The 20,046-nt window shown below is 41.2% G+C and overlaps 1 protein-coding gene across 2 annotated transcripts; it reads left to right on the top strand.

Moving 5' to 3' along the window:
* Positions 1-201: 201 nt before the first annotated feature.
* On the top strand, positions 202-19,774 carry HTATIP2 (HIV-1 Tat interactive protein 2). 2 transcript variants are annotated; one of them, XM_049781084.1, is made up of 6 exons: positions 202-237; positions 1,021-1,219; positions 3,650-3,757; positions 15,040-15,177; positions 17,195-17,256; positions 19,011-19,774. In XM_049781084.1, the coding sequence occupies exons 2-6, from the start codon at positions 1,025-1,027 to the stop codon at positions 19,234-19,236; spliced, it is 729 nt and encodes a 242-aa protein (XP_049637041.1). In that variant the 5' UTR covers positions 202-237; positions 1,021-1,024; the 3' UTR covers positions 19,237-19,774. The 2 variants fall into 2 exon arrangements, with proteins under 2 accessions (XP_049637041.1, XP_049637042.1); XM_049781085.1 differs by lacking the exon at positions 202-237 and adding an exon at positions 353-457.
* The last annotated feature ends 272 nt before the right edge of the window (positions 19,775-20,046 follow it).

Below are 20,046 nucleotides of genomic sequence, written 5' to 3' on the forward strand. Positions count from 1 at the left end.
CTATTGGCTGAGGCCTTGGAGGGGCCAGACGAGCGGCGAGGGTGTAGAAAAACGTTGGGGAGAGGGTTCTGATGATCCCAGACATTTGGGGGAGAAGTCTCTGAGCACTGTACGTAGGGGGGCCCTTGCACGTGCTCGGGGAGTCCACTTCCAGCCCAGCCGCTGTCTCCCGGCCTTGCCCCTTCTGGGCGTGGCGAAGCGCCGCGCTGCAGAGTCCCGGAAGCCGAGCCGGGCCGGGTGAGCGTGACGGCTTAGACCACCCCCTTTCCCACCCCGCTCACCCGCTCACCTGGAGGCTGCCCGCCTCTGGGGTCGGAGCCGAGGCACTCGGAGCCTCAGGGAAAGCGATCTGGCCCCATGCCCCCATGCTGAGCGCGGCGGTGGCAGTGGCGGTGGCAGCCCTAGTTGCAGCTCAGCTCTGGCTGGGGCTGGAGGACCCGGGGCCGGGGGACTGGTTGTAGGTAACCCCCTCACGATGGGTAACCAAGCTGGGACCCCTCACCTATGGGTGGAGCAGGGAGGCATCGGGACCCCGGAGAAGAAGGCATATAGAAGGCACAAAGGCCTGCAGGGGCCCAAGCCAGTTTGTGATATTAGAGGCAATGTTCCTTATTCTAGATTCTTGTTTTGTTTTGTTTTGGGGTCACACCCGCTCAGGGGTTCCTCCTGGCTCTGCGCTTAGAAATCGCTCCTGGCTTGGGGGGGACCATATGGGACACCCGGGGGATCGAACTGCAGTCCGTCCTAGGCTAGCGCGCGCAAGGCAGTGGCGGTGCGCCCTGCGCCACCGCTCCAGCTCCTTTATTTTAGATTCTCTCAATATGTAGGTGGCCTGGGTCCAAAGGGACAGACATCTAGGGTGCCCCGCCCTGTACCCCGCCCTGTATGTGACTCAGCACTTTCCCCTGGGCGCGGCTGGGAATAGTGACAACCTGCATTCGAGAATAGCAATAGCTTCTCCGGGTGCACTAACAACCTTTGATCCGGCGCCCACCACCTGTGTCCTTCTGCCTCCTGCAGCAGCATGACCGACGTGGACGCTCTGGCAAAGCTGCGGGACGACTTCAGGATGCAAAACAAATCTGTGTTCATCCTGGGCGCCAGCGGGGAGACTGGGGGAGTGCTCCTGAAGGAAATACTGGAACAGAACCTGTTTTCCAGAGTCACGCTCATTGGCCGGAGGAAGCTCAACCTCGAAGGGGAGGCTTACCAAAACGTGGTGGGTATCTATCCCAGCTGGGACTTGATGGTGTGGTGTAGTCACACTATTTCTGCTGGATAAACAGGTCTCACTTCAAGTCTGAACATAGCCTGATCAGTGGTTTCATCACCCCGGCCAGCAGGGTGACCAGACCCTCCACTAGGGTCTCTGAGAGTTCTTATAGTTGGCTGCACTTCTGCATCTGGGCCCCAGCAGGCCACCCCCTCACTTTGTGAATTTGGGCAAAGCTCTAATGGCAATCTAGACCCACAGAAGGCCCCTATCTACATTGGAATAGGAGATAGTAGAGCAGTTTTCAGAAGTGTTGCATTTTCTTAGGGGTTGTTCAACAGAACCCCCCAGCCCCTCTCTGTGATTTTTTTTGATCCAATATTTCAGTGCTTTGCCCATCAGTGCAGTGCTGCACCGGATGCAGATCTTCGAGTCACCAGAACCACACTAAGTATCTCAGGGGCTACATGCAGAGAGTTCCCAGGGATTCACTCTGGTCCTTGAACTGTACACCACTGACCTATCTCTCCTGCATTTTAGAGATAGAGTTGTGAATCTGGGTAATTTTCTCTTTATTTGTTTTCTCTCCTATCCACTGCATCCAACGCAGGTCACTCTGCATTTAAACTTTGGTACTTTTCCATTTGAAGTGGAGGGGTAGGAGAGATAGTACAGCAGGTAAAGCACTTGCTTTGCAACTGCTGATATAGATTCTATCCCTGGCACTCCATCACTCCCCCAGAAATAACTTGAATACTGCCAGATGAGGTTCATAAAGCAAAAATAAATAAATAAAATGAAGTGAATATCTTTACTTAAATTTAGGCCAATGATAAGTGACTATTATAATCTGATTTCATATGCTTGTTAGATATTTCTGGTAATTAGACATTAATTATCTTGTGTGCTTGAGAGTAGAAATTTGGGGGTGTACCTTTTAGTCAGGTACTCTATGAAAATATTTTCTCTAGCATTGTATACAATGTTAGGGAAATTTTTGGATTTAGAAGGACAGAAAATCAGCCCTTCATTTGAATTTCTAGATAACAGGCACTTTTCAAGATTTTATTTTAAGTCTCATAACAAATTTGGGAGGTTAGAATAATGGTTTTAAATTTCAGCATGCATGAAAATTATCAATGGTGCTTGTTAAAAGTGCAGTTGCTGAGGGGCCGGAGAGACAGCAGTAGGGCATTTGCCTGCTGTTGACACAGGAGGGACCAGGTTCGATTCCCAGCATCCCATATGGTCCCCTAGCCTGCTGGAGGCGATTTCTGAGTGCAGAACCAGGAGTGGCCCCTCAGCACCACTGGGTGTGGCCCAAAAACCAATCAATCAATCAATCAATCAAATTGAAAAAAGAAGTGCAGTTTCTGAGTCAAATGTGTTAGGCCCAAGCAGATGCTTTTTTATTAAGCACCCTCTGTGGGATTCTAAGGTAGATAGTTTGGGGATTAGACCAAAGAAAGTTTACCATTTACATTTTACTACTAAAATATCTTAGGTGGGCTTGGAACGATAGTACAGCAGGTAGGATGCTTGCCTTGACTTGCACATGAGTGACCCAGTTTCAATCCCTGGCTATATGGTCCTCTGAGCCTGCAAGAAGTGATTCCTGAGCACAGAGCCAGGGTTAATTTCTGAGCATTGTTAGATGTGACCCCAAAACAATAACAAACAAATAAACAAAATAAAACAAATAAAAAACTTAGGCATATGATTAATAACTTGGCCAAAATAACATGCCTCCTAAATAGCAAGCCTGAGATTTATACTTGCGCCTTGAGATCCTAAACACTATCTATCTCTAAACACTACCTAAACTCGATCCCTATACTTCTACAGTACTATTTCTGTTGAGATACAGATAGGGGCTGTTCTTTTGTTGTTTTTACTGTGTGCCACACCCAGAGGTGCTCTGGATTTAATCCTGGCTCTGTGCTTAGAAATCACTCCTGGCAAGGTGGCGCTAGAGGTAAGGTGTCAAGCCAGGGGCAATTTCTGAGCGCTTAGCTGGGAGTAACCCCTGTGGCCCGAAAAACCAAAAAGAAAAAGAAATCACTCCTGGCAGACTCTGGGAACCATATAGGATGCTAGAGATTGAACCAGGGTCAGTTGCATACAAGATATGTGACCTACCTGCTATATTATTTCTTGAGCCCTATATATATTTTTAGGATAAACTTCTGGTAATATGATTTGAGAGATCTGGATTGCTTCTATTGAAAACCATCCAGATATGGGAACTGTTGATAAATAAGGGCATTGCTCATCTTCAAGTCAGAGTATTCTCCTTCCTGTTTGTTATTTTTTATAAGAGGGGTGGGGTGTGTTTGCAAAATGTGATATTAAGTAGGCTATAATATTTGATAATTTCTTCAATATGTGGGTATTCTTTTCTAAACAGCAATTTATAAACTACTTTCTATTGTCTAGAAACAAGAAGTGGTAGACTTTGAAAAGTTGGATGACTATACTTCTGCCTTCCAAGGTCATGATGTTGGATTCTGTTGTCTGGGAACCACCAGAAAAAAGGCTGGGGCGGTAAGAAACCCTTCCCCTCCTCTCTGTCCAGGAGTATTCACAATTTCTTTCTTGCTTATCTTTTAAAAAATACCAAAACATTTGCAGTGCTTAAATATAATTAAGTTATTTTTTGTTTTAAGATTATATATACTTCCATAGTCTTTGATATATTTGAGTAGTGCTGTTAAGTTCATCTTGACACTCTGGTATTTTTCTGAAGACATCATAAGATTCACACTGTATTGTTTCTTGCAGATATTGTTGTCACTATATCCTCTGACTAAGGCAAACCATAATGTCTGAGTAAAAGTTACTGAGAGTTGTACAGCTTTTGTTAATAAATATTTAAAATCTGAGTGATTTGCTCCAGTCTGTTTTCATGCCAAGCTTTAAACTTCTGGGCTAGAACATCATCAGAACAGAGGCACGACTCAGCTCGCTCCCACTATGACTCAGCCTTCAGGTCATGATTCAGCCTTAGTGGTGATTCAGTCTTAACTGACGCAGAACTCTTTTAATACACATTTCATTTTCTTTTTAATGGTGTTTAAATTGCATCAGTCCCTGTCCAGAAGTTATAGTTTACTACCTAGTTAGAAGTCATAGTTGTTTTACAGAGAGATCCTGGGAAAGTGTTAATATATCTTTTTTAATTTATCCCCTGACTAGAATTTATCCCTCTGGCAGATTTTATTTGCTGGAGCAAAACTTCTTTAGTATTCCAGACCACAGTACTGCCATGGTGATGTACCCTTGTTTTTGCAAAGAGGTTCATGCATCAGAATCAGCTATTTGTATAAACAAGTAAGGAGAACCCAGGAGCTCTGCTCAGATGTTTTTCTCTGATCTTCCTTGTGATATTAAGTATAATTCTATTTAGGCTTGTAGTAGGATATATTTCCAAAACCTTTTGCGATTTTACCAGGCCCATCCTAGAACACAGCTGAGTTCCCCGGTGCTGGGAATTGTGCTTTAGAGAGACATTTAATTCTCCCTAGAATTGGTGCATTCTCTGTCCTAGAAAGGGTCACGTTCCTGCTCATGAGCTAGTGCAGTCTTTTCTGTTCTGGGAGTAGTCACTAGAGGCATGCCCTCTAAAAGCATTGAAAACTTTTGTTCTAATGCACTGCAGGTTGCACTGTCTCAAGTGCCAACCTTATTTTGGTTGTGACTCAGCAAAATAAAAACAACTGCAGAGCATTTGATTTTCATGACATAAGGCAAACCTTATAGGGCATTTAGGAAAAAGTCTAAATTGCTTTGTTGCATTAAAACTGTATTGTAATTTTAATCAGATGAACTGACTATCTTTGCTACCCAATTTTTTTTAGGTAGATTTGATTCCCTAGTCTTCAGGATACTCAAGATCTTTTTCACCTCAAAATCAGTTTGTAAAGATACAGTTAATGAATGAGAAAAAAAGACTAGAAGGCTGACTATAGTTTAAAAAATGAGGTTGAATTAAAAACAAATAAACAAACAAAAAATGAAGTTGGATTTAGGTAACTGAAGAGGATAAAGACAGAAAGTAAACTGATTTTTTTTTTCCAGAAAATGTTTTTGTTATGTTCGAAATTTTGTTTTATAAATTGTAATGATCCTAAATTGGATGCATTAGGAAGTTTGGATATAGTATGATTTGAGGTGATGATTCACAAGACTTGTGAACTGTCAAGGCCAGAATGTACAGTGAGTAGGCCATTTGTCTTGCATGCAACTGACCCATGTCCTCAGCACCTGATTTGCTTCTTTGAGCCTACCAGGAGTAATGCCTGAGTGCAGAGGCAGGAATAATCTCTGCACATTGTTGGGTGTGACCAAAAACCAAATGAAAAAAATTAATATTTTTGAATATTAAATTGTGAAATTGTCATGGGAAAGAACAGTTGTTTGTTGGAGGCTGGGAAATCCCAAACTCACTTTACTTGGTCTTTTTTGTTTGTTTTTGGTCCACACACTGCAATGCTCAAGGCTTATTCAGCTTACTCTTGGTTCTGTGCTCAGAGATCACTCCTAGAAGTGCTCAGGGAACCATATCTGGTGTGGGGATTAGACCCAGTAAGCAAGAACCTTACTGTTCCCTCTTTCTACCTATGCTAGTGCAAAGAGTTCACATTAAGGGAAACCACAAAGCCTGTTGCAAAACAGAAGCCATTCTACTAATATTCATAATGGGAGCACCCCAAATGTTGCCTTAACAGTCTGAGTTTCTAGTCAGAAAACTGCATAGAAATTCAGGGTTTCTGCCTCAAGGTTGCAATCCTCTGAGTCAGAGGATTCTGCCTGCCCTTCAGCATATACCTTTTAGAGCAGTCATAACAAAATACCATTACAAGATATCAGAATCAGGATGGCAGGGCTGGAGAGATAGCACAGCAGAAGGGCGTTTGCCTTGCACATGGCTGACCCAGGACAGAGGATGGTTCAAATTCTGTCATCCCATATGGTCTCCCAAACCTACCAGGAGCAATTTTTTCTTCTTTCTTTTTTTTGGGAGGGGGGGGGCACACCTGGCAGCTCTCAGGGATTACTCCTGGGTCTGCGCTCAGAAATCGCTCCTGGCTCGAGGAACCATATTTCACAAGCCTTTTCAGGTTTCCTCCAAATTTGGTGGTTTTTGTTTTTGTTTTTTTTGGTTTTGGTTTTCGGTTTTTGGGTCACACCCGACAGCGCTAGCTCCTAGGTCTATGCTCAGAAATTGCTCCTGGCAGGCTTGGGGGACCATACGGGATGCCGGGATTCGAACCATCATCCTTCTGCATGCAAGGCAAACACTTTACCTTCATGCTATCTCTCTGGTCTCTAAATTTGCTTTTCTTTTTTTATAAGAACATTAGTCAAATTGGACCATGAACCATCTTACTCAGTATGACCTTGTCCTGACTAATTACTTCTATAATGACCCAATTTTTAAATAAGGTCACTTTTTGAGGTATTGAAAGTAAGGACTTTTTTGTCTGCTTGCTTGTTTGTTTTGGGCCACACCTGGCAGTGCTCAGGGGCTACTCTTTGTTCTGCACTCAGAAATCACTCCAGGCAGGCTTGGTGGATCATATAGGATGCCAGAGATCTAACCCGGGTCAGCTGCATGCAAGGTATGCCCTATCTATTGTACTATCATTCCAACCCTGAAAATAAGGACTTTTAACATACACATATGGGAGCAGTAAAGCAGAATTTTCATTAGAACTGATGCTAGGGACAGTTCTAGTAACTTACTCTAGCTCTTTGGGGAACAATTAGCTTTACCATTGGCATCTTAGGTGTCAATCTTCCTTTTCTATTCACAGGCCATAGTAATCCAACCAATGTAGTGGCTTCCTGGCTTGACCCCTGGCATCTATCAGTTCAGAATGAATAAGGATAAAAACTGAGAATATTTATTTATTTATTTGTAGCAAAATTTCTTCGTAAGATTCTGCTGTTACCTATTTGTCTATTGTTATTGTCTAGCTTTTAGGAGATACTGGATAGTTTTAGTCCTCCTCACTTGCTGGTTTTTGTGGTACTATTATTACTTGCTTTTGTGAGTAATTTGACAAGTGAAAGTTGAATTGGATCTGCATTGGCCCTGATGCACATAGATGCCAAGTGCTTCCACCTTATATGTACTAAGATGGGTTTGATTAATTAGTAAGAAGTGGTAAACTCTAGCAGAAAACAAATACCTGAAGTTTCTTAGATTCTACTGAATAGACAGTGGCATTAATCTGAATAGTGCATCTTATGTATCACTAGGCTTTGTCAGAATTCCATTATTTCTGATAATTCTAATGATATTTTTTTGGGGTTTGTCTTGTATATAGCCAATCCTGGTTCAATTCCTGGCACTTCTGTCTAAGACCTAAAACCTGCTATCTTCTAGCCCCAGCAAATAATGATATAGTTTTCTTATAGAGCACTTGCAAACTACAGACTAAGGATCAAATATTATACAGTTTATTAACTAAGAATATTCATATAGATAAATAGTAATAAGTTTAAGAGGAATAATTTTCCAATGTCATGAGATGTGAAAATTAAGAAATTTATATTTTAGTACCCATCCACAGATCTTATAGGAACATTAGCTATTTGCTTAGTTTACGTATTACTGTGGTTTTTCTTGTGGTGTGAAGGTAAAATTGTGTGAATGTAAGAAAGGCCTGCATTCCTGACAGTATTTAGTATCTCTTTCTTCTATTAGAAAAGTATACTAACCTCTATTGTCCAATCTGCCACCTTGTTTAATGTTTAGGTGAGGTCTTATAAAGTAGTAAAGTCATGAACAGTCCAGGGAGCCTAAATCAGGGTGTTTGTATACAAAGTGGCTGTGAGTACAGTTTTTTATCTTTTTTTTTTTTTTTTGGTGGGTCACACCTGGCAGCACTCAGGGGTCACTCCTGGCTCTATGCTCAGAAATCGCTCCTGGCATGCTCGGGGGACCATATGGGATGCCAGGATTTGAACTACCGTCCTTCTGCATGCAAGGCAAATGCCTTACCTTCATGCTATCTCTCCAGCCCCATTTTTTAATGTTTTTATTTTGGGGCCACACGAAGTGATGCTCAGGGATAATTTCTGGTTCTGAATTTAGAAATTATTCCTGGAAGCCATTGGGGATCATATGGGACAGCAGAGATCAAACTTGTGTTGGCTATGTGTAAGACAAATTTCCTACCTGCTGTATTATCTCTCTTGCTCCAAAACGAGTTGTTCAACCTTGAGTATATGTGCAGGTTCTAAGAAGCCTTGTCTTTATTGAGCTGGAGGTTGCCACTGAAGTCCCTTTTCACTGGCAGAATGCATTCATCTTCCCAATACATAGGAAAGAATGCCCCAAATGGAAAAAAATGTTGTAAGAACATAGAAATTTATCAGGAATTGGACCCTCAGTGTATGTTTGATTGTTTTCTATCAAGAGCTTTTTTTGTTTGTTTGTTTATGGATTTTGCATCACATCCGGTGGCATTCAGGGGTTGCTTCTCGCTCTGCATTCAGAAATCACTCCAGACAGGCTCGGGGGACCATATGGAACACCAGGAATTGAACCACTGTCTGTTCTTGGTCTGCAGTGTGCAAGGCAAACACCCTACCACTATGCTATCTCTCTGACCCCAAAGAGCTCTTTATTTTTTCTTTTTTTTTTGGTTTTTGGGCCACACATGGCAGTGCTCAGAGGTTACTCCTGGCTGTCTGCTCAGAAATAGCCCCTGGCAGGCACAGGGGACCATATGGGACACTGGGATTAGAACCAACCACCTTAGGTCCTGGATTGGCTGCTTGCAAGGCAAACGCTGCTGTGCTATCTCTCCGGCCCCAAGAGCTCTTTCTTTAACCAAGATTTTGTCCCTATTATCATACATTAAATAGATGTCCTCAGTCACAAATATGTGGTCATCTCATATTATGGCACAAATGAAAAGAGAGTAGAGATTCTATAGCAGAAATATGACAGGTGGTACCCTATATAGAATATAGATTGTAGGCCGGTGCTTGAGGTGCTTCCGTTATAGGCAACTGATCCTGGTTTAATCACTACCTCCACATATGTTCCTCTAAGCACCACTAGAAGTGATCCCTGAGTACAGAGTCAGGAATAAGGCCTGAGCATGGCCAGATACAGACTCTTTCTTCGCTCCCTCACTAGTAAAGGATATAGATCTTCTCAAATTGTAAAATTATGCCCTTGGCCTTCTTGTGTTCTGAGTCAGCCCTGAAATTCCATATTTGAGTATGTTTTTCTAAGTCAGGCTTTGGTAAAGATGATCAGAAGATATCTGTTACAATTTGAATTTTAAAAGGTTTTAAATAGGAGCTGGAGTAATAGTACAGCCCGGTAAGGCACTTGGCTTGCACTGGCCAACTGGATTTGATTCCTGGCATCCCTTTGGTCCCTGAGGCCTATCAGAAGTGATTCTAAGTTCAGAGCTAGGAGTAACTGCAGTGTATACCCCAATCCCTGAAAAAAAGGGGCTTAAAATTAAAAAAAAAATTAAGACTTTATCTCCCTTGATCTTTTTGAAGCCTATGAAGGAAGGTATCTCTGCTGGGAAGATGCTAAGAAATGAATTTATAGTGAGAACTTATACCATTGATTTCTTTTTCTAGAAGGAGTTGATTCTTAGCTTAATATGAAGTGGACCAATTGACTGTGGAATTGTAAAGATAACATAATAGACTTAATGTTCCCAGAAACAAAAATCTCTTCTTCAGCCATATGGCTGGGAAAATGAATAGGTTTTAGAAAAATTATATTTCTGGGATATAAAATTTAAAATATTTATCTGGTTTGTATATTTTTATGGAAGTAATACTCTTTTATAATCTAGTATACAACATTCTGGTTCAATACTCATTTTTCTTTCATTTTTCTCATTTGAGAACAAGAAAAACTTTTAATAATGAAGTTTTAAATCATAATGCCACTTTATCAATAAATGGAATCTTCATCATTCCAAAGAAAATTGGAGTTGCTATCTCTGAGCCAGTCATCAGGACCCACATTTAAGTTTGATTTATAAGTTCTTGAAAGCCATTGAATCCTCCTGCTTTTAAATTTTGAGTTTCATTCACCAGCTAAAATGCCATGCCTCAGGGTGGGGGTAGTGAATTTCAAAATTTAGTGAGCCTGAAAAAAATGCATACTTATAATCAGCTTGAAGGCTCAGAGGATTTGTGAAATCGTTTTGGATTAACAGCCATTGATTGCTAATAAAACAATATTTAGCTTTGTCCTGAGAACAGCGATGGAGAAAGGTGTGGGCACCTTGTCAAGAGGGCCCATTGAGCATGGTTGATGGGCTGAGTGTGGGGGTCTCTGCGGCAGCGTGGGTGCTCGTCCTTCAAGGGGCGGTTGTCAGTTGTTAGAGAGACTAGTGAAAGGAAAGACGCCAAAGTGTGATGGCTGGGGTGGTATTGATGTGTCTTAGCTGACTAATCAGATTGAAAAAGTCCCATGGTATTTATGTCACTTTAATTTTCATCAAACAATTGAAGACGACAGCACTCTATTAAGGAGAGGCTGATCCAGAACTAAAGCCAAATAAATTAGGGTCTCAGTTTAATCAAAGTGTCCTTTTATTGCCCCTGGATTAAGTGAGAGAGATAGCGTCGGTTTAGAGCCTGGTGATTGGCTGAATCATTCCCTTAATTTTAAAGATGCTAATGAAAGAAAAGACATTTCAACAAAGACAACTGAACCAAGAAATAGTGTTAAAACAATGGCAATGACAAAAAAAGAAATGTCTTTTTTTAGTCGGTGATGGAATTTGTTGTGAATAACAACCTGTTATTAAAAATTCAGCATTTTGGAGACTTACTTAGAGGGAACAAAACAAATGCGAATGGAATTTTGGGTGTTTGAGAATCTTTCTATGTAGTTATGGATTCCCCCCACCCCTTGGCATACTCTCAACATATTAAAACTTAGATAGGGACTTTTAGTTAGGTTAATGGCTTTAAGGAAAACCATCTGCTTCCTTTAGGATGTACTATTAAAATTAGTTTGCTTCATGCCTTTTTAAAAGAGCATTGTAATAATTTTTTATTACCTCTCTTCCCACCCCATGTTATTATTGTTGCAACAACCAGAGGATTGCACATAGTTGATTGTGGTCCTTCCCAGTTTTTAAAAAGTAACATGTTAGGGAATTGGAGAGATAGCATGGAGATAGGGTATTTGCCTTGCACGCAGAAGGATGGTGATTCGAATCCCGGCATCCCATATGGTCTCTCGAGCCTGCCAGGAACGATTTCTGAATGTGGAGCCAAGAGTAACCCCTGAGCAATGCCAGGTGTGATCCAAAAAAAACAAAACAAAACAAAACAAAACAAAAAAGTAACATGTTGGAGCCAGAGCAATATCACAGAAGGGTAGGGTGTTTGCCTTACATGAGTCCGAGCTGGGTTCCATTCCTGCCTGGAGTAGTTTCTGAGTCAGGAGTAGCCCCCCACCACAAACCCCCCCAAAAGCAACAACATGAGTTTGAATATCTATGTAGACAGGTCAATGGGTCAGTTCTTCTTGTTGCTTTTGTTGTTTTTTGTTTTTGGGTCACACCTGGTGATGCTCAGGAATTACTCCTGGCTCTGTGCTCAAAATTTGCTCCTGGAAGGCTCAGTGGACCATATGGAATGCCAGGATTCGAACCAGGTTCTGTCCTGTGTTGGCCGCTTGCCAAGGCAAACACCTTACTACTGTGCTATTGCTCCAGCCCCAATGGGTCAGTTCTTAAGATTGAATGTCAGAGTATGGAACACAGTGGAGTTGGTGATGTTTCATGGGTAAAGAGTAAGTTTGTAATGCAGAAAAATCCTACTGCCCTACAGAAATGACATCAAACAGCTTCTGTGAATGCTAAGAGGAGAGGAGGCTTTTGAGATAACTGTAATGTTCTGTTTCTTGATTGGGGAGCTGGTTAGAGGATATTTAGTTTATGAAAATACCCCAAGCTCTATACTTAGAATATGTTTCCTTTCTTTTATGAGCTAGTCTAATAGTTGTAAAAGTTTGCACCTATTCTCTTAAAACCAAATATAGGGTTCAATTTAGTGGCTTAATTTTTTTTGTCTAAAATTTAGTAGCTTAGGGGCCGGGCGGTGGTGCTGGAGGTAAGGTGCCTGCCTTGCCTGCGCTAGCCTAGGACGGACCGCGGTTCGATCCCCCGGCATCCCATATGGTCCCCCAAGAAGCCAGGAGCAACTTCTGAGCGCATAGCCAGGAGTAACCCCTGAGCGTCACAGGGTGTGGCCCAAAAACCAAAAAAAAAAAAAAAAAAAAATTTAGTAGCTTAAAACAATATACATTTATTTTCTGGATTTTGCTGAGCTAAAAATATTGAGGCATTGATTGGAATGCTTTGCCTTGTTAGACAATACTGGGAAAATTTTCATTTCTTTACTTTCTCTAGTTCCTAGAAGCCACCTAGATTCCTTGGATCATAGTTACCAATCCTTCATCTGTCAGGAGAACAGAGTGGTTCAATTCCCTCACTGAACAAGTCTAACCTCTTCTGCTTCTCCCACTTTAGGATTCTTAGATTATGTTAGACCTAGATAGATAGTCCAGAATAATCCTTATTTTAATATCAAATGATGTTAACACCAATATTAACTAACCCATTGCCTTGTGACTTAGTTGTAAGACAGTGTTCAAGACACTATAGTATGTAACAATCATAAATTAGCCATTTTTATTATGGGATAAGAAGGGGTTTGGAGAAGAGCAGAATCAGAGTCAGGATCTTGTAGTCCTCTCTCTCTTCATTAGCTGGTGCTTCTGACTGCCAGACTTTAACATCTTCATGAGGGACTTAGATGTATTTCCTAAGTGTTTCTTGACATTCTATGAAAGATACACACATCCATATAAAACCAAATACTCAGATCAGTAAGAACCATAGGGAAATTATTTATTTAATTTGGGTGCCTCATATAATCGTAGCATATTCTCTACACCTGAACTACATTCCTGGACCCCCACTGGACAAATTTGTTGTTGTTGTTTGTTTTTGGGCCACATCCAATTGTGCTCATGGATTATTACTCTTTGCTCTGTACTTAGGGATCTATCCTGGTGGGGCTTAGGAAACCATATGGGGTGCCAGTGACCTGATCCAGATCGGCCATATGCCACACAAGTATACTACCTACTGCACTATTGATCTGGCCCCCTGTATAAAATTTTAGCTAATAAAATAAATAGGAGGCTTGGGATGAAAAGTTCTTTTGATCACTGGAACCATCCCATTTGCCTCAGTGCAGTTCTTATGGCTCTACTGTATGGGATCCCTGGCACTACCACAGAAACTGTGTGATCAACAACATGTGTGTGAACCCTTATGAGAATTGCATACCACTTGTGCTAGCACTACAATCAAGTATGTGACACATGGATGTCAGAGAAACAAGGATGTGGGGAGGGCATAAAAATACAGTCCTCAAGTTAGGGATTTCTGGAGTAAACACTCATAATTGTAAGCTCTGATAAAAATTCAGTTTCCATAGATATTAGACTTTTCTTCAAGTCTCAAGTTTGAGAATGTCAGATTTTATGGTAGCCCTAAGAAACTGTTACTGGGCCCGGAGAGATAGCACAGCGGCGTTTGCCTTGCAAGCAGCCGATCCAGGACCAAAGGTGGTTGATTCGAATCCCGGTGTCCCTTATGTCCCCCGTGCCTGCCAGGAGCTATTTCTGAGCAGACAGCCAGGAGTAACCCCTGAGCAACGCAGGGTGTGGCCCAAAAACAAAAAAAAAACAAAAAAAAAAAACAAAAAAAAAAAAAGAAACTGTTACTACATGGACTTCACTTTTGTTGGTAGAGGGATGTGTTTTTTACTTAGGTTCAGCAAAGGGTCTGTATTCTGTTGTTTGCATCAAATTATCCCTTTTATTGCCATTTCACTGTTTTATTTTCTATAGAATTTGCCATTTCTTTTTTTTTTTTTTTTGGTTTTTGGGCCACACCCGGCAGTGCTCAGGGGTTACTCCTGGCTGTCTGCTCAGAAATAGCTCCTGGCAGGCACTGGGGATCATATGGGACACCGGGATTCGAACCAACCACCTTTGGTCCTAGATTGCCTGCTTGCAAGGCAAATGCCACTGTGCTATCTCTCCGGGCCCTGCCATTTCTTTGTTTTCATAAATCTATTATTCATTCATTTACTCAAATATTTTTAGGGTGCCTACTATGTGCTATACTTGTATTGCTGCTGAAATGTGAAAAGAGAAGACTCAACCATCTCATGGGCTGATCTAGAATAGTTTCACACATTTTTACTTTAATGTTTATCAATAAACATTAAGGATGCACTTACTAATATGTATGGTACCTTGTAAAGCACAAACAGAAACTGGAGATTAAATAGTTTCTAATCTTATAATATCATGCTGGGCTATTAGCCAGACTTTAAGACCCTACTATATTAGAATTGATAGAAAATAGAAAAAAAAAAAAAGCAGAGTTGTAAGGTTATAAAGTGAGTAGGAGATGAAGAAATTCATGACTAAAAGCAGTTGCTTAGCCCAGTTTTGTTGTTCTTTTTGCTTTGTCGATTTGTTTTGATGTCTGTGTTTCAATGTCATCATCTTTTTTTTCCCATTGCAGTCTGGTCTTTCTGCTAAAGCTGGTACATCTGTTCTGACAATCATACTTGGAGCCTTTCCCAGGGTCTAAGCCTGACATTCACATATTGCTAGATGCATTTTATTTAGATCCCCATCCACTCCAGTTCTCCTTGTCTGTCACTCAAGCTGAGTGGTAATCTTTAACATGAACTCATAGCCATTTGGAAGTAACTCATATCCTTTTCTCCCTTAGGAGGGATTTATTCGTGTTGATCGAGATTATGTATTGAAGTCTGCAGAGCTGGCAAAAGCTGGAGGGTGTAAGCATTTCAACTTGCTAAGCTCTAAAGGAGCTGATAAATCAAGCAATTTTTTATATCTACAAATTAAGGTTTGTGCTCATTTCTGTCTTAGATATACTTTGTAGAGCCCTGGATAGTTGCAAATACTATATAGTATAATATTCTAAATATAAAATGCATGAGATTCATCATACTATTACATTTTTATGACCTTTCTCTTCAGGAAAATATTTGTAAACAGGATTGACTTGAAAGAAAATTTCTCAGATTTTCCTCTATTAGTTTTTCAATAATCTTAAAATGGGCTGTAGCAGCTTTTGTCTTAAATATCAACATAGAATCTTGGCATGGAAGATACTTTTGAGGCAGTGATTTATTTATTTATTTATTTATTTTTGGTTTTTGGGCCACACCGGCGATGCTCAATTACTCCTGGCTGTCTGCTCAGAAATAGCTCCTGGCAGGCACGGGGGACCATATGGGACACCGGGATTCGAACCAACCACCTTTAGTCCTGGATCAGCTGCTTGCAAGGCAAACCACACTGTGCTATCTCTCCAGGCCCGAGGCAGTGATTTTTAAATGGTCCCTTCATCATTTCCCTAATGGCTGAAAGGAATGACTTTTGTTTGTTTGTTTGTTTGTTTGGGGGCCATACTCAGCAGCGCTCAGTATCTGGCTCTGTATCCAGAAATCGCTTCTGGCAGGTGGGCCGTGGGGAGGAAATCATATGGGATGCTGGGATTCGAACCACTGTAGGTCCTGGGTCAGCTGTTTGCAAGGCAAATGCCCTACCATTCTCCCGTCCCCAAGGAATGAGCTTTTTTTTTTTTTTTGGTTTTTGGGCCATACATCATGCTAAATGAGAAAAGCTATTCACAAAAAGGCACAAAGTATATGATTCCATTGAGATAGAAAGTTCATGCAAGGCAATTTTATAGAGGATGGAAGATGGTGGTTGGCTGGTTTCTTCCTCTGATGGAATACCTTGATTTAGATTATGGTGAAAGTTGAATAACTTCACTGAAAAACATAACTTTGATAAATGTTTTCTTTTTAAAAAGGATCCCTAAGATTATAGAATATAACAGGTGAATTACCAAATGAGTGTGAGAAATAGTCAGGAGGAAGAAGAGGTGAAGGACAAGAAGGCTGTTTAATCCACAGCTTGAGTTCTGGCTCTTCTGTTTACAGGGATGCCTGGCATGAAAATTCATGATCTTTTAGAATCAAATTAAAATCTCTTTCAGATTAAGTAACCTCATTATCTCTTGAAAAGATAGAAGGGTACAGTACTTATTAGGAAGTGAATTCTTTTGAGTACTGTGGTTCTTTTTCACCCATGAGAAAGATACTATATTTGAAGACAAGTTCATGTCTACTAGTTTGCAAACATTAGTTCTTTTTTTTTTTATTGATTAGTTGCAAACATTAGTTCTGAACTAATGGTTTGAGGGGCATATTCAGGAGTACTCAGAAATCATTCTTGGAGGGGCTCTGGGCATTACATGTGGAGCTAGGAATCAAATCCTGGTTGGCTGCATATGAGGCACCTACCCACTGTAATTTTTCTCTCCAGTCCCATGGGAGGCTATTTGTTTTTTGTTTGTTTGTTTGTTTTTATGGGGTTTTTTTGGGTCACACCCGGCAGTGCTCAGGGGTTACTCCTGGCTCCATGCTCAGAAATTGCTCCTGGCAGGCACGGGGGATCATATGGGATGCCGGATTTGAACTGATGACCTTCTGCATGAAAGGCAAATGCCTTACCTCCATGCTATCTCTCCAGCCCCAGCTATTTGTTTTCTAATGGCTGAGTCCATAACATATCAGCTGTCCTTGCTGGGTCTGTCTCAGTATCTACCAGCTGAGCTGCTGGACTGAATTTAGCAGCTATTCACTCACCCTGTACATCTTTTCTACTCTCTTCTACACCGTAGGAGTGAATGATCTCTTAACTGTCTAGACCTTAGGATCTAAAATTCTACTCAAGGAGATTTATTATAAGTCCTGCTGAAGCAGATTATCTTCAAAAGTCTAAATAATCCTCCCGAGCATTACAGAAAGTTGGCTCTGATTTCATACTGAAAACAAGGTTTTTGTTAACAGGGAGAAGTGGAAGCAAAGGTTGAAGAACTAAATTTTGACCGCTACTCAATATTTAGGCCTGGGTAAGTATTTATATTGCCTAGAGTACTCATCTATTGGCTTGTTTTTAAGTTTCTTATTGTCTTTTTTTTTTTTTTTTTGGTTTTTGGGCCACACCCAGCGATGCTCAGGGGTTACTCCTGGCTGTCTGCTCAGAAATAGCTCCTGGCAGGCATGGAGGACCATATGGGACACGGGGATTCGAACCAACCACCTTTGGTCCTGGATTGGCTGCTTGCAAGGCAAACGCCACAGTGCTATCTCTCCAGGCCCTTCTTATTGTTTTTATAATAGGAAAGAGGTTAATTCAGTAAATACCTCTGGGAAGGACCTACTTTTTGGTTTTGAAGGAAGGGGTTGATGATTGGCAGTTCTTGATGATTGGTAGTTCTTAATTCAGAATGGTCTAGAATTTCCTAGGCAGCTATTTTAGTTGGGGTGAGGCGGGTACCACCCCTAGCAGTACTCAGAACTTATTCTTGGCTCTTAGCTCAGGGATCATTTCGGGTGTATATGGAAGACTATATAGGGTGCCAGGGATTGAACCTGGGTCCACTACATAAAAAGTAAGTACACCCTACTTTACTATCCCTCCAGTTCCAACTTTTACGTTCATTAAAAAATTCTTTTTCTGGAGGCTAGAATGAGAGTACAATGGTTAAGGCACCAGATTCCATCCCTGGCATCCTATATGGACCCCTGAACCTGCCAGGAAGATTCCTGAGTGCAGAGCCAGGAGTAACCTGTGAGCACCCCTGAGTGTGCCCCTCCCCACCAGAAATTTCCTTTTTATATATCAAGTGAAATCCTTCCCAACTATACTACTCTGGGCTGCCATAACAAATGACCACCACAAATTAGAAAGTTTCGAACAGAAAGTAATTTTCATATAATCCTGGAAGCTAGAACACAGGGTTTTTCTGGGTCAGTGTCTCATGAAGCTTTTCTTCCTGTCCTGTGTAAGGCTACAGACAGGGGTGCTTACATGGCCTTTCCTCTGAGTGCTTGTGCAGAGAGAAAGAAGGCTCTCTACTAGATCTTCCTCTCTCCATAAGGGCACCTTCTGACCAAATTAGGGTTCCACTATTGATACCTAAATTCATTTTAACCAAGCCTGTGTCTAAACGCAGTCTCAGATGGGGCATTAGGGCTTCAAAATGTATTTGAAAGAGATACAGTTTAGTCTGTCACATTGTCTAGGACAGCGTTTTTCAACCACCGTGTATGGCACACTAGTTTGTGTGTGTGTGTGTGTGCCGTGGGAAAAATTTCAACTTCATCTGTAACATATGGCTTCAGGGCCCGGAGAGATAGCACAGCGGCGTTTGCCTTGCAAGCAGCCGATCCAGGACCAAAGGTGGTTGGTTCGAATCCCCGTGTCCCATATGGTCCCCCGTGCCTGCCAGGAGCTATTTCTGAGCAGACAGCCAGGAGTAACCCCTGAGCATCGCTGGGTGTGGCCCAAAAACCAAAAAAAAAACAACAAAAAAAACATGTGGCTTCAGCTCACAAATAGACCATTCATTAAATTATTTCATAATAAGGTAATTATAAAATAATTTCTTTGTGTTTATTTGATTCCTATTCAAGAGAATTACTTTATATGTAGTTGATATATGCACAGAATTAAATTTTTTTAACATTTTCTAATGGTGGTGTGATATATTTTCATGAAAAAAGTGTGCCTTTGCACAAAAAGGTTGAAAAACACTGGTCTAGGAATTGATGCAATTTACCATCTCTTTTTGTGCTTTTTCTGTCTTTTTTTCTTCCTTAGAGTTCTCCTATGTGACAGGCAAGAGTCTCGCCCAGGTGAATGGTTTGTTAGGAAATTCTTTGGCTCCTTACCAGAATCTTGGGCCAGCGGGCACTCTGTACCTGTGATAACCGTAGTTAGAGCAATGCTGAACAATACTGTGAAACCGAGTGACAAGAAGATGGAGCTGCTGGAAAACAAGGTCATCCATGAGCTGGGAAAAGCCAGTGACACTCTCAAACCCTAGCCACAAAGGAAAATACTATTGTAAGCTTCAACACCCAACACCTAACCAGTGGTTTTGGGGCCTTAAACATGTCAACATGCTATAACTTTGTACTTTCACTCTTCTCTGCTGCCTAGATCTAATCAGAAATGATTGTGCTGTGTTTCAGTGGTTCAAACCACATTGTATGTATGTACAATGTGTATATCAGTGGCTGTGTGCATGCATACATCCATGTGCTTATTTATTCCTAAGGGATTTTCAAAGATAGAGGTCCATAGGTCTTACCTCAGACCGTCTGATAAGAATTTTTTTGGTGAAGGCAGAGACATCTGTTATTTTATTTATGCTTTCCCAGTGCTTCTTATGCTACTAGCAGAGCCAGCAGCTTTTAAATGCTTGTCTGCAGCAATGCAAACCTTATCTATCAAGCAGATGAGCTGTTTTTAAAATTGTTTACATTTGTGTTTCTTGAATTACCTTCTGCTGGCTACTTCTAATTGTAGAAATGAACATGTGCCTTAGTACTTGAGAATATATAATAAAAGTTATTACATAATTGAGCTTATATAATTCATGGGAAAATTAAATAGTAAATATTAGTGGACAGGTTTGGGTGCCTCTTAGAATATAAGAAGCCCAAGTATCTGTGCTGATATGCGGCATTTTCATTAGTGGGGTGATAATGTAGCAACCAATATTTATCAGTGTTTTCTATCTGCCCTCAGGTCTCCACACAGTCCTTATAAGGCAGTAATGGTTTTTCTTTTTCTTTCTTTTTTTTTTTTTTTTTTTTTTTTGGTTTTTGGGCCACACCCAGCGTTGCTCAGG

The sequence above is a fragment of the Suncus etruscus genome, chromosome 9 (genome assembly GCF_024139225.1).
Source record: "Suncus etruscus isolate mSunEtr1 chromosome 9, mSunEtr1.pri.cur, whole genome shotgun sequence".
In the NCBI taxonomy this organism is placed as follows: domain Eukaryota; kingdom Metazoa; phylum Chordata; class Mammalia; order Eulipotyphla; family Soricidae; genus Suncus; species Suncus etruscus.